Below are 15,521 nucleotides of genomic sequence, written 5' to 3'. Positions count from 1 at the left end.
ACATTATTAAGTTAGACCTTAAAGGGTAAGTTGAGCTTGATTTTGAACGAACCAAAAGGCATTATGTGTATGCTATAAATACTACCACTACAGTTACTGCAACTCATGACGCTAAGGGTGTTAAGGGGAAAGTTGGAGGGGAGTTTCAATTAAACAAAAAAATTATATGAAAGCAGGTTTTCAAAAGGACAAAAGGACAAATAGGATAATGCCAAGGCGACTCTCGATTGCGGCAATGGTGTTATTTTTCAGTCGTCGCCAAGAGTCACCTATTTGGGATTACCTTATGCTGCTTCGAAAAGAGATTTCAAACCAGTCCTGGTTCAGCATGTTCAGATGAAACTACGCAAGGCATTTGGTCTTTTAATTCGTTTTCGGGGTCTTTACCGTCGGGACGTCCTTGGTCGTATGTATAGCGCTGTTGCTCTGCCTCACGTATTGTTCCCGTCCCTCCTCTTCCGAAATTTCAGACCTTCTGATCTTTCGCCCATTAAAGTTGCTTATTTTAAATTTTGTAAATTTTTACTTGGTTTCCCCCTTTCTTTTAGTAACACTGAGATTGTTTTAAAGCTTAATGTGAAGGATCCTGTAGTCTGTATAAAGAAAAAATATAAAACATTTGAAGATAGGGCGAAAATTAGCCTTTTAGGCCACAATTTATTTCCGTTTTTTAATAACAGTTTTGGCTCTTCATGATTTATAGGCTAATCTATTTAGAAAGTTTTTTTTTTTTTTTTTTTTTTTTAAGTGTTGGATCAATATTTGATAGGTTTTGATTGTAAGTGTTATCAGTTGCTTTTTTCTTTTTATTATATTGTAGCGTACTCCTCATTTTTTTGAGGGAAATAAAGAAAATAAATAAAAAAATAAATAATATAAGCAACATCATAGGCAGTGCTGCACTATAATAGTTAGAAATACGAAGAGCTAATTCGATTCAAAATTAAAACTTCTAGTTGTCCTTTTAAGAGTAACAAGAGATTGGAGGGCAAGCAGTCCTTTCAAACACGTCTAGTCGAAATTAGGCAGTGCTGCACTATAATAGTTAGAAATACAAAGTGCTAATTCGATTCAAAATTAAAACGAAAGCAGTCCTTTCAAACACGTCTAGTCGAAATTTTGAGGCAGCCATTTCTTTCAGCATAGTAGAACGGTCCAGCAACTTTGTCTTTAGGGATATTGGGTATCTCAATCCCCCACAACTATATAATTGATCCATTATGTTTTAAAACTAAAACAACAGGCACTGTGTGTATGGTTACCAATAAGACACCTTAGTAATTTCGCCAGAACGCCTAGGGGTTATTAAGCTGAAACTTTGGGGGCTACTACTATTACTACTTCTGTTCTTATAATTGAAATAAATCAGAGCATTGTAAGTGCATTCAGGTTTTCCAAGAGCATAGATGGAATGTTCTGGGAATGATATTAAGTTTTATTTTTCAGGTCAACTCGAGGAGGTATAAAATCAAATTGAACAATATTATTTGTGTCCGGATTAAAGAAATTTGTAAAAGTTTCTCCAACATTCAAATAGCAAGCCAAACTATGGGTTCTTGCAGAAAAAAACCGAAAAGATATAAATTTTTTTTTCCAATAAAAAGATGTCAATGAAAAACGAATGTAAATTAATTAAAAAAAACTTTTTCACAAAAGAAGTTTTTCAAAGAAAAGTAAAGAGCTCCATTAACCCAAAAATGAGCAGAAATAAATTCAAATAATCTTCCAAGCGTAAAACTACCACAATCACCATCAATAAATAAATGAAACCCAAAACGAACGCAAATTACAATAAATAACCAAGTCAAACTCAAAACGAGCAAAAATAAATATGATTAAGGCTGACAACTCCCATGCCTTCTCAAGTTCAGAACATAATTTGCACTTTACTGAAAACAAAATAGATTTTAAACATTTTCACTTTTTTACTTTAATAAATAAAATATTGTCAATACTTTAAGGAATAGATAGAAGTATATGTATACATTAAACTGGCAATCCACGGTCATTGCTTCGCTCAGTAAAATTTTTTATAATCAGTATCAATTATTAAATCACTTGTTGGTTGGTCAATTCAAGAGATTGCTTCGGCATTCTCAATAAATTGGTTTAAAAATCTTAAACATTCATTTAAAGATTTTGCTTAGGCAATAATTCCTATTTATTTGTATGAAATAGAACCAAAAGGAAAATTTTTGACTGATACGTCCTTTAAAATACGAATTAGAAGTCATAAATGTAATTGTTCTAAGAAATATTTTTTTCTTTCCTGCAGTCTCGATTACAATCTTGATTTTTTTTTTTCTGTTGATGTTTTGACAAATGAATAAATCACTGTTCCAAGAATAGATAGTTTTCAGTAAAGTGCAAATGACATGAAAGCCTTTTAGAATGTTTAAAGGGGGGTAGCCCTGCTCTTCTTTCTTTAGGTTCTTGCGTTGAAAAATGTTTATTTTTCTTAATTAGTAGCATCAACACGATCTTGGCAGTTTAACTTATAGTAAGAAACCACCCCTTTAGCTTTAGCAGAATTTTATAATTCTGCGTCCAAACAAGAATGTCAATAATCTGAGAAATTGAAGACTTTTCAATAGGTAAAGAGTTTAAGAACTTTATGATTCAAATTAGAATAAATAACGTTTTGACTTCTTGGACTATAGCGTTTTATATCGTGTCATCTCATCAGGCTAGACTTGAAATTCTTTATCCATGAGGCCAGGGGTTCAAGTCCATGAGTCTCTCGTTATTTGGTCTGGAATGAGAATCATAGGGGTGACTCTGTAAGCTGGGCGAGAAGTAACCCAGCTCTTAACGGGTACCTGGAAGGATCCGGGGAAGGTAAACAGGAAGGGTGTGCGAAAGCACAAGATGGCTGGCCCTTATCCCTCCATGGGACTTCCTGGTTGAACGGCCATGAAACAGAAATCAGCACCACCGGTACAAACTATAAATTCCATTATCAGATCCTTTACATTTACCTTTACCATCAGGAAAATTACTTTTTTTTTTCTAAAAGAAGCGACTAATGGATCTTATCGCTATACCCCCTCCACCATAAATTTAACCTTTTCCCTTGTTTCACCTTTTTTCGGGATTCTTTTTCTTCACCAAGAGTTGTACCAGGATTTTCAGTAGACTGTTCCCCATCTATTCGGAATTCACTCAACGTGTATGTGACTGGAAGCTCAAGTCACATGTGTGCGAAAGAAAATGCTTTCTCAGCACTAAGCAAAAACATCTGCATTTACTTAAAGAAGGGAATCCTTGGCTTCTTCTGCCTTGACTTTGCTCCCTTGAAATTTAATACAAATTTACTGCTTGACTATTGAATTTAAATTCGAGCATCAAAGTTAAATTGTTAAATTTAAACTGAACATTTGAACTAAAATCAACTTCGTGGAATTGATAAAAAAAAAACTTTAGAGCAATGGCTAATTGGAGTAGAGATATAGTCTCAGTGAGAGGCTAAGCTGGCATAACACTTTTCAGAGTTGCGTAAAAATGATTATTTTCACTTGTTGATAGATAGTATATCATCCATCCTAGGGCAGAAATAAGGTAGGTAGACATGGGGGAAGGAGCATAGGCAGTGCATAATTAAAGCATTAAATCATTTTCTGATCTTCCTGTTAAGATCTAATCGACAGGAGTTTGTTTAGTTTCTGGGAAATCTTTTGCTGTCTGTCACTCCTGATTAATTACTTTGGGCAATGCTAACCAGAGAAAAAATGTTAGCTTGCAAAAAATAAGATGGACTTAGCACCTTAGCACCTAACATAAATTATTCCATAGACTGAACTCCTTTGAAATTTACATTAACCGTTAAGAAGAAGCATAGCTTGCTTTGATCTAATGTTTAAAAATAATACGAAGTTGCCTGCAATTCAATAATTTGACCGCTGTTCTTAAAAAAACACTATTTTTTTCAATAACATTCAATTTGTTAAAATCTAATATCAGCTGGAATTCCCAAGCATCTCCCAGCTCAATTAAAAAATCACAGGGATTCAGGCTTCTTTTTGATGAATAAATCGAGAATTTTGTCTATGTCTGAATTTTTCATTTGGATTTGAATTTAAAGAAAGTAGATGGCGTATAAATGCATTTAATAATCTTAAACACTTAGAAATCCTCCCATACTCAGGTCTGATCCATATAATAGTTTAATGTCAAATACGTAAAACTATAGAGCATATATGAAAACCAGCCATATGTGCAGGAATTCGTTTCATGTGGAGGGATGAAATTAAACTTAGGGGGGGGGGGGATTTCGAAAAAAAAAACCATGGACTACCCAATTTTTCGAAAACAGAAAGACATCAGGAGAATCATAGATCCCGAGACTTGGATGAAAGGACTCAGGTCAAAAATACCCATACCCCCTCCTGCACATATGCCTCATCGCAACTTATTTAAATCAATAAAAAAACTTAATGGCTGACATTTATGCAGACAGAATATAAAAATGAAGCATCTATGGACATTTCAGGAACACTAAAAATAAAACATGAAGAAGTAAATTGTAAGATGGATAATGTCAAAATTGTGGATGTAAAAGGTCCTTATTCCTTTTTTCTTGGCTTTTTTGGGTTCCTGGATCTTGATTTAGCCTTGCATAGTGGACAAATCGGAGCATTTCTGTGAATTTGCTGATGACAAGACAAGCATGATTTCATTGGAGGAGGTTGTTGCCTGAAAAAATAGTAAGATACAAATCATCAAATAGCTTTAAAAGATGAAAAAACAAGATAATTAAACTACACCAGGGACTTACGAAGGCAGATCGAGGATCAGGGAATGCTCTCCCATAAGGCTCTACTGTTAAAAACAAAATTTTAATTCTCTTAGACGTTTTGTGATTAATTATTGTATGCTAGACTCAAAAATATTATTGGGTATTTTTTTAAATCCGATGGATTTAATAAATATCAAAATCGACGGATTTCTTATCTTTTTTCTTATGTTTTTGTACTCTTTTAAAGTAATAAAACTAGTTGTCAAATTGAGTATCCGTAACTACAATATGGAGAAGATATAGAAAATTAAACCATTTTAAGAGTTTTTCAATGGGGGTTGTGTGGAATACTATGAACAATAAGAGTAACAATAGGTATAGGTGGGACAATATTAAAAAGCCCAATGCAGTTACTTGATTATCCAACTTGATCGGAGTCAGTAAGCATACTTTAAAATCATTCCGATAATAATTTCATAATTTTCTTTTTCATAAATGTGTAAGCGTCACAAATTCACCCATGAATACATCAATCATGTTCTGGTTCAGTAGCTAAAGTAGCTTTGAACCTGAATCAACAAAAGGTTATTCAAAATATTTCTAACGCCCATTTTTTGCAAATTTTTTAAATTATCATATTTCGCTAATCTGTGTTATATTCAAAGAACAGTTGCTACAAACTATAGGAGCTAAAAACAACTCATTACATTTTTACTTTGCCGTAAAAAAATGCATGAGAAAACTCACTTAAGCCCTTGAAGTCCGAAATACCAGAGCTTCGTTAAAAAAAATTTATAAGCAAAAATAATGGCAGTTTTCGAATAGAAACCTAAAAAATAAAGCAGCAAAGTTTTGATTTTATTTCTCAATGTTATCATCAATGAATACATGATAAAGAACAATTGTATTTAAACAAGTTTTACAAGCCAATCGATCTTACGAAGGGATTAACTTATATCTTCTTATCAAATACAAATTCATCAAATCATTGAAACACATGTCCTTAAGCAAACATTCAAATATCACATAGACATTAGCATCACCTACTCCATCAATAACAAAAACACTTTTTTGACGTTTGCCCGTAAAATCGTAATTATTTTGTCTTGTACTTATCTAAGTAAACTAATTAAGGACAATTTGATTTAATGGCACGCGCCAGCTGTATGGTGAACTTTGGTAATAACTTTTGCCATTTATTAATTATGACGTTTATGTAATAAATCCATTAGAGTTAGATGAAAGCGTTTCGGCATAGAATTTAGCTGATTTCGTTTACTCGTTTGTGCAACAGTTTTGATAATTATCAGAAGCTGAATGAAGCCGACGAATATCAAAATGAAATAAAGTATAATAAAATGAAGTAGTAGTCATTAAAAAATAATTTTATTCAATTACTGTTTAGAAATTCTTAAGAAACAGATGAATAAAAGTAATGTAAACTAGATAAGTTTTTTTTTTTTTTTTTTTTTTTTTTTTTTTTTTTTTTTTTTTTTTTTTTTTTTTTTTTTTAATTGAACTCCAATACTTGAGCGGAAATTGATAAATAATCGAGAAAACTTTGACACGGTAGGCTGGGGGCTTATATGGAATCCGGACGTATTTATATTTCTTTACAGGCATTAAAACGTAACGAAAACACATATAAACTATTTTTGATGCGCTTTTTAAGTTTTTAAAGTATCCTCCCAAATAAATTCCTGGATGCATCCTTGGTTTTAACACACAGACAAGTAGGCAAAGAAAAAAAAGGAACAATGCTATTGGACGTTACAAACATGACAGGCAGCTCGGATTTTCCAAAACATCCCAACATAATTAATTAATTCCATGAAATACCTCTTTATATGAGAAAACAATCCACGTTTTATGCCAAGTTTTTTTTTGATATTTCGAAACAAGCGTATTCAAACAACTAAAATATCATGGGTTTACGCTTGACCCCCCACCCCTCAAACACACACACACAAACGAACAAAACCACTTTGACCTTTAGACAAATTTGAGAAAATTTCATTCTGAAGTTCTCATATGCACAATAAAAGTCAGATAAATATATTTGAATATCTATCAAAACCGTACTTAGGCCAGAGGCGCCATTTGGGGGGGGGGTCAGGGGCCCACCCCATATTTTCCAGGGGGCCCAAGCCTCCACCACAAAGGGCCCTTTTCCGGCCATAATTATCCATTATGTCCAACATAATCCATTCTGTTCAAATGATTTGAGCTAACTGCACGCCTATTAGCCAAAGAGCGTAATTACCTGACGACCCTTGGGGTAATTACGCTATTTGCTATTAATCATTGTAAACTTTGAAAGTAGGTTAGATTCATAATAAAAGTCTCAAGTTCCGTCAAATGCCCCATGCCCACCCCAAGATTTGGCCCAAATCGCGCCTCTGACTGAGGCCCAAAGGACAGGCATAGAAAACAAGAGCTAAGCTCATATGGCACTTGTGACGGTCGGAAGAGTCAAGAGTCAAGAGCTCATATGGTATGAGCTCTAGCAAAATTCTAAGAATCAATAGATTGCTTTAAAAGGAAAATCAGAGGCTTAATGCCGATCTGGATTTAAAATATGATCTCTGAGTCACGAGGTCCTTCAAAATATCAAAATTCATTAAGATCCGATCACCCACTCGCAAGTTAAAAATACCTCAATTTTTCTAATTTTTCCTCTCCCTTCAGCCCCCCAGATGTCCGAATCGGGGAAAAACGACCTTATCAAGTCAATTTGTACAGCTCCCTGACACACCTAACAATTTTCATCGTCCTAGCACGTTCAGAAGCACCAAACTTGCCAAAGCACTGAACCCCACCACCTAACTCCCCCAAAAAAAGCGGATCCAATCCGGCTACGTCAGTCATGTGTCTACGACATTTATAAGCAGTTTCCAAGATTTCTGGTTTCCCCCTCCAGCTCCCCCTAATGTCAACAGATCTGGTCGGGATTTGAAATAAGAGCTCTGAGACATGAGTTCCTTCTAAATACCAAATTTCATTAAGATCCAGTCACCCGTTCTTAAGTTAAAAATACCTCAATTTTTCTAACTTTTCCAAATTAACAACCCCCAACTCCCCCAAAGAGAAGGGATCCGTACTAATTATGTCAACCTCGTATCTATAACTTGTGCTTATTCTTCCCGTCAAGTTTCATCCCTATATATCCACTCTAAGCGTTTTCCAAGATTTCTGTTTCCCCCCTCTTTCTCCCCGGATCCAATTCGAATTGAAAATGGAGCATCTAAGACATAAGATTCTTCTATATATCAAGTTTCATTGAGATCCGATCACCCATTCGTAAGAAACTTTCACGTTTTCCAAGAATTTCGGCTTCCCCCTCCAACTCCCTTCAATGTCACCGGATCTGGTCGCGATTTAAAATGAGAGTTTTAAAGCACAAGATCCGTCTAGATATCAAATTTCAGTAAGATCTGATAACCCGTTCGTAAGTTACAAATACCTCGTTTTTTCTAATTTTTCCGAATTACTCCCCCCCCCAATCCACCAAAAAGAGTAGATCCGGTCCGGTTATGTCAGTCACCTATCTTGGACCTGTGCTTATTTTTTCCACCAAGTTTCATCCTGATCTCTCCGCTTTAAGCGTTTGCCAAGATTTTCGCCCCCCCCCCTAATGACACTGGACCTGGTCGGGATGAAAAATAAGGGATCTAAGTTTCGAAGTTCTTTTAAATATGAAATTTCATTAAGATACGGTCACTCTTTCGCAAGTTAAAAATACCTCATTTTTTCTAATTTTTAGAATTAGCCCCCACCCCCAACTCCCCCAAAGAGAGCAGATCCGTTCCGGTTGTGCCAATCCCGTATCTAGGACTTGTGCTTATTTTTCCCACCAAGTTTCATCCCGATCCCTCCACTCTAAGCAGTTTCCAAGAGTTTAGGTTCCGCCCCCCCAACATCCCCTTCACCGGATAAGGTTGACATTTAACATAAAAGCTCTTAGACATGGTATCTTTCCAAACATCAAATTTCATGAAGATCCGATCACTCCTTCGTAAGTTAAAAATACCTCATTTTCCTAATTTTCAGAATTACCCCCCCACTCCCCCAAAAAGAGAGCAGATCCGTCCCGGTTACGTCAATCACGTATCTAGGACTTGTGCTTATTTTCCCCACCAAGTTTCATACCGATCCCTCCACTCTCAGCGTTTTCCAAGGTTTTAAGTTCCTCCCCCTCAATTCCCTCCAATGTCACCGGATTCAGTAAGAATTTAAAATAAGAGTTCTGAGACACGATATCCTTCCAAACTTCAAATTTCATTAAGATCCGATCACTCCTTCGTAAGTTAAAAATACCTCATTTTTCTAATTTGTCAGAATTAACCCTCCCCCCCCCTCCGCCGAAGAGAGCGGATCCGTCCCGGTTATGTCAATCACGTATCTAGGACTTGTGCTTATTTTTCCCACCAAGTTTCATCCCGATCCCTCCACTCTAAGCGTTTTCCAGGATTTTAGGTTCCCCCCTTAATTCTCCCCAATGTCAACGGATCCAGCTGGAATTTAAAATAAGAGCTCTGAGACACGATATCCTTCCAAACTTCAAGTTTCATTAAGATCCGATCACTCCTTCGTAAGTTAAAAAAAATACCCCATTTTTCTGAATTAACCGGCCCCCAACTCCCTCCCAGATGGTCAAATCGAGAAAACGACTATTTCGAATTTAATCTGGTCCGGTCCCTGACGCGCCTGCCAAGTTGCATCGTCCTAGCTTGCCTGGAAGTGCCTGAAGTAGCAAAACCGGGACAGACAGACAGACCGACAGAATTTGCGATCGCTATATGTCACTTGGTTCATACCAAGTGCCATAAAAAGAGAACAATTGATACTCTTAGTCATAACTGAGATAATGTGGTTCAAACACACATTAAGCCCAAAACTCCTTGCAGGTAATTCCGCTGCAGTAACTCAGACGCCGCTCTATTTACGCTGCATAAATTGTCTATGACTGCACAAAAAATTAAAAAAGCCTTGCCCACACCTATATTTTCTGTACCAATCCTTTTTTATTACTTATAGACGACTGAAATGGTGAACTAGTAAATAAGTCCCCCTTTACCTGACAATACAAGGTCAAATCAAAATTCAGAAAAAAAGATCATGTAATGTATATGTAGCGTAAAATAGTATAAAATATTGATGCACATTGATTTAGAGCTGCTAAGATTTTAAAGCATATTAATTTTAACACAAAACGACAAAAGAACTCCTTATAACCAGAGAAAGGCAAATGATGGATAACCAACGTTTCAAAAGTGTACCCATCGTTGGTGCTGTAATATTACATCTTCTTGGGTTGTATTTTTTTTTTTTTTTTTTGATCTGTCTTTGTCAAACCTTCTAGAATAATCTGAAATCATTTTTTTAAGAGGGTGTAATTATGCATTGGGCTTTGTCCAGATAGATCAATTCCACCATGGCATACCTCTTGCATCACGCCCGGAATTGAGTATTCGTATCCTCATTTTGATGAGACACCAAAAACGTAGTTTCGCTCCAACATGTAAAAAGTTGAACCAAAAGGCAAGAGGACCAAAAGAAAATTTTCCCAGGAGGAGGGTAAGTACAAGCAAGACTTCAGTTTTTACCCTAACTTGAAAGAGATTATTAGTCATTTTGTTCTTTAGATGCATTTTTTTTTTAATGTCCACTCGCTTCCCAAAGGGGATTGCCATTTAGCCTCTCCGTGACGGTGTCCATCGTCACACGGGGATTAATTTCAAGCGATCTTCCTGCTAGACCACTTAAATCACTTCGGAAGCGTCTTCACGTGGCAGCCATTCTACAAGTGCATATTTTACCCTCCTTACGAGGAGAATTCTATTAAAATCCCTGCTAGGTGACGAGACTAATTCGTCGTAATCCGACTTGCACAGATGTTCACCAAGAAAATTGTAGCCAGGAATATCTATCAGACAGCTTCATTCAGAGTTGAGCTGTTTAGAGGAACAAGGTCTCAGCAGAAGTAACCTCTGTAAAGCAATCCGTTTATACCAACTCATTTATGAAGGATTTAATGTCTTTGATATGGTAGATCGAATTCAATAATTTTGTGACAAGAAGAAGCTTCATTTTCCAACTAGTTATATCAGTGAGAAAAGAGTATATAACCCACTCGGGAAAAACATAAACTTTTAAACATATTGAGAAATTGAACTCTAAGTCAAATACAATAACAAAACAATCCTAGTGGCACCAATTCTAAAAAAAATTCTTAGGTGGAGGGGGGGGGGCGAATTTGTCATTTTTAAAATAGAAATACCAAACAAAGTATTCTTCAATGAAAATGCCTTTCTCCTCACAAAAAAGGAATTTTTAATATTTAAGGGGGTAAAAAATAGGGACAAGGACAGGAGCGCCCTACCTCCCCAATCTATGCAACTAAGATCCACCGAAAACTAGGATTTACCGAGAACTAAGAAATTACTACGCGATTAGAAATCAAAACTAAGACAAGCACACTTTTTAACACGGGAACATACGACAAATTGACACACTAGGCAAATAGCTACTAGCAGTTCATCTCACTTAAAACCACTAATTAAGTCATGTGTTTTGACTGAGGGTAGCCAATTTACAACGAAATTCAGCAATCTTTTGGGGGGGATTTATTTGAATTATTGAGTGAGTTGAACAAGCGGCTTTCTTAGGTAAAACTTTATTTAATCCACATTCTTTCACAACACTCTTTACTTTTCTATGAATTTTTTTTCGACAATTTTCATTAAATTAAAAAAGCCACTCAACTCTCATATAATTAGAACATGAAAAGCTTCTTTTAAGATTTTCTGATATATTAATCTCTAAAATCACAGCTAATCTTTTCCAACCCAAAGCACTGCCAAGTTAAACATCGTATACTAATCAATGGTCTCTTGAATTATTAATGAAACAAGTCATTCTTGGAATAAACACTGAAAAATTCAACTTTGCCAATCGACCATAAATTTTGATGGTGAATTATAAGCAGCTAGAATCAATAAAACAAAAATAATTTAGTCATCCTAATTATAATTTCAAATGAAGTACCTCAAAACATGGACATGACAAACTTCAGCTAACGTTCCACCAAAAGCAGAGTTTGGTTCAACCTTTCAGCCAAAAATGACTTATAATATCAGCCACTTTCACTAAACAAACTTTTAAGGTCGGCATATACGAAATAGCTAAATTTCAAGTGTGTTTCGTGTTATTTCAACACTTTTGCAGAGTACTTTTCAGGAGTTGAAAGTCTGTAAGTTAGAAAAACCTTGTAACTTCTCTTGTTCTGTGCTGGAGAGGGATATATTTAGCTTTAGAGAAACTTATACCATCAGAGTGTAATTTTTTTTTTTATCAAAAGGAGCAGAATTTTCTTTTTGAAATTATGAAAAGGATCGTCCTTAAAAACATTCTAGTATACCTGCTAGGAAAACGCTCAAAGTCACCTCAAAAGAGACTTCAATTGATCAATCATTTGATCAATTTGACAGCTCTTCAAATTTTCAGCAGTGCAACTCAATGGAATTCTGCCGACAAAATTCCATAGTCTTTTCAATCAAATTTCGTAATCAAATCACAAATTCTTAATAGGTTTCAATGATGAGTAGTCCGATGGAAAAATTTGCTAATAGATTCTTTGTCTTTGAGACAGTCAGCCGACATTGAGGCTCAAAAAATGATGTTTAAGGTATCAAAGCCTCTTAATCAGCCGTCTAAAATCAAAGCATAAAACGTTACGACATTAATGTTTGAAACACTGATATTTGAAGTTGCTGAACTATAAATGAAATTTTGGTATGAGGAGGGTTTTCTATTCAACAAGGATTAGCAGGGACGGTATGATAGAGAGCCTCTTTACGCATTGGTCTCATCCTTATACATACTCGTGAAACTTGGCTGGCTTTCAGTAATTTAAGCGATTTATTTTTGGACTGAAACTATAATATTCTGTCTTTTTCACTAAATAAACAGCTCCAGAGGGATTTTTTTTAGAATAAATATTGTCAATAGGCTTCTTGTGTAAAAAAAAGTGTTGTTTTATCTTCTGAACCAACAAATATATGGTTAAATAATTTCTTAGGCTTCAGAAGGCCAAAATAAGATCTATGAAGTAGTCTTTCTTATTCTTAACAATACCTTTTTTTTCAAAATGTAATTTGTCTCGAAGTTTCAATGAAATGCCTTCTAAGCATTACTACAATGATGGGTCGTCACTACCTACACACTTTGTACTTAATTACGAAAAAGTTAAATTTTTAGTTACGGAAGCACATTATAGAAATTTCGGTGCTTATATCTTATAGCGCCCTTAGTAAGCTCTTTATCTAAATAGAACCTGTTTCTCAGACTAATCCTAATAAAATAAGAAATATTTGTACATTGGGGGGTGTGGGGGCAAAGTATAGCGGGTCTGCATGCCTAATATGTAAAGTGCGATTATTCTACATATTATGTAATAAGAATTGTTTTCTAACTTCACACCGTCAAAATGCTTTACCCCACCACCTTATTGTGCAAACATATAGCACAAATTACACATTTTTTATCTATTCTGTCACTTGTCCTTGTCTTGTCTCACGCTACGCCGAAAGAGACTAACGAAAAAACTCGGTCAAACAGTTCGTGGTAACGAACTGTAAGGAGCGACCCGGCTCAATAGTAACCGAAACTCTAAAAAATGGAATTTTGATACCAAAAGTTACATCAAAAGAATCGCATTTTAAAGCTGATTTTAAATATACAAGTTTCATCAAGATCAGTTATACCCATCAAAAGTTACGAGCCTGAGAAAATTTGCCTCATTTTAGAAAATAAGGGAAAACACCCCCTAAAAGTCAAACAGTCTTAACGAAAATCACACTATCAGATTCAGCGTATCAGAGAACCTTGTTGTAGAAGTTTCAAGTTCCTATCTACAAAAATGTGGAATTTCGCATTTTTTGCCATAAGACAGATCACGGATGCGTTTTTATTTGTTTTCTTGTTTTTTTTTTTTTGTTTTTTTTTTCCAGGGGTGATCGTATCGACTGAGTGGTCCTAGAATCTTGCAAGAAGGCTCATTCTAACGGAAATTAAAAGTTCTAGTGCCCTTTTTAAGTGACCAAAAACTGGAGGGCACCTAGGCCCCCTCCCACGCTAATTTTTCCCCCAAAGTCACCAGATCAAAATTCTGAGATAGCCATTTTATTCACCATAGTCGAAAAACCTAATAACTATGTCTTTAGGGACGACTTACTCCCCCGCAGTCCCCATGAGAGGGGCTGCGAGTTGAAAACTTTGACCTGTGTTTATATATAGTAATGGTTACTGGGAAGTGTACAGACGACGTTTTCAGGGGGATTTTTTTGGTTTAGGGGAGAGAGTTGAGGGGGGGGGGGGGTTACGTGGGAGGATATTTTCATGGAGAGACCTCTCATGGTAAAAGAAAATTTCAATGAAGGGGGCTAAGGATTTTCTAGCTTTATTTGAAAAAACAATGAAAAAAATAAATATGAAAAGTTTTTTCTACTGAAAGTAAGGAGCAGCATTAAAACTTAAAACGAACAAAAATTATTACGCATATGAGGGGTTTACCTCCTCGTTATACCTCACTCTTTCCGCTAAAGTATTTTTAGTAATTTCAACTATTTATTCTACGGCCTTTGTGATTCAGAGGTCATTCTTAAGGAATTGGGACACAATCTAAGCTTTAGTGTAAAGAGCGAGGTATCGACGAGGGTTGAACCCCCTCATATACGCAATAAAAACATACGAATATAGAAGTTCGTTACGTAAGTTAATTCGTAAGTTACGTATATTTTTTACCAATGAAAACGTTTGTAAAAAAATTAGAAGTTCTAGTTGCTTTTTTAAGTAATCAAAAACTTGGAGGGCAACTAGGCCTCCTCCTTCGCTTCTTTTTTCTCAAAATCTTCCGATTAATTGCAATTAATTAATATACAAATTTCTTTTAATTATTTATGTGCGGAGAGCCAAGATCAAAACATGCATTAATTCAAAAACATCCAGAAATTAAATAAAAAAAAACAAGTTTTTGTAAAGGTAAGTAAGGAGCGACATTAAAACTTAAAACGAACAGAAATTACTCCGTATATGAAAGGGACTTTTCCTCCTCAACGCCCCGCTCTTTACGCTAAGGTTTCTTACTGTTTAAAAAAATAGAGTTAAGAGAAAGGGTCAAACTTTAGCGTAAGGAGCGAGGCATTGAGGACGAAAAGTCCCTTTCATATACGGAGTAATTTCTGTTCGTTTTAAGTTTTAATGTCGCTCCTTACTTACCGTTACAAAAACTTGTTTTTGTTATTTAATTTCTATAATAAGTCAATGAATGAACAACCTGAGCCGTAGGGCATTTATCATATAAGTACCCATTTTTGTCACGTTCTTAAGAGTCAGACAAAATTAAGAGGAGGGGGTCAAACCTCCCCCCCCTTGGATACGGCCATGGCCAGAGTTCAAATTTCCCCAGAAAAATGTTATGAAACAACTTAAGTTTACTAATCAAAACAAACAGAATATAAACTAAAAAAAAGCAAACAGAAATTGCTCCGCATATGAAGGGGGCAGTCCCATCCAGAATACTCCACTCTTTCCGCTAAAGTTCGACTTTTGTCCCAATTCTTTCAGAGCGATCTCTGACACACAAAGGCCGTATAATTAGAATCACAATCTTTTTTAAAAGTGCTAAAATACTTCAGTGTGAAGACAGGGGGATTGAAGAAAGGGTATCCCCCTCATATAATCAATAATTTGCGTTCGCTTTAAGTTTTAGTGTTGCTCCTTACTT

The 15,521-nt window shown here is 35.5% G+C and overlaps 1 protein-coding gene across 1 annotated transcript in view; it reads right to left on the bottom strand.

The window, feature by feature from the left end:
* Positions 1-4,430: 4,430 nt before the first annotated feature.
* LOC136042720 (zinc finger C4H2 domain-containing protein-like) overlaps positions 4,431-15,521 on the bottom strand; it is a 177,572-nt gene continuing 166,481 nt past the window's right edge. The window contains exon 5 of the mRNA XM_065727683.1: positions 4,431-4,692. Coding sequence (XP_065583755.1) covers positions 4,563-4,692 — 130 coding nt within the window. The 3' untranslated portion in view covers positions 4,431-4,562. The remainder of the gene's footprint in view (positions 4,693-15,521) is intronic.

This window comes from Artemia franciscana, chromosome 2 (genome assembly GCF_032884065.1).
Source record: "Artemia franciscana chromosome 2, ASM3288406v1, whole genome shotgun sequence".
Lineage (NCBI taxonomy): Eukaryota > Metazoa > Arthropoda > Branchiopoda > Anostraca > Artemiidae > Artemia > Artemia franciscana.
This window is presented reverse-complemented; position numbering and strand designations above follow the sequence as displayed.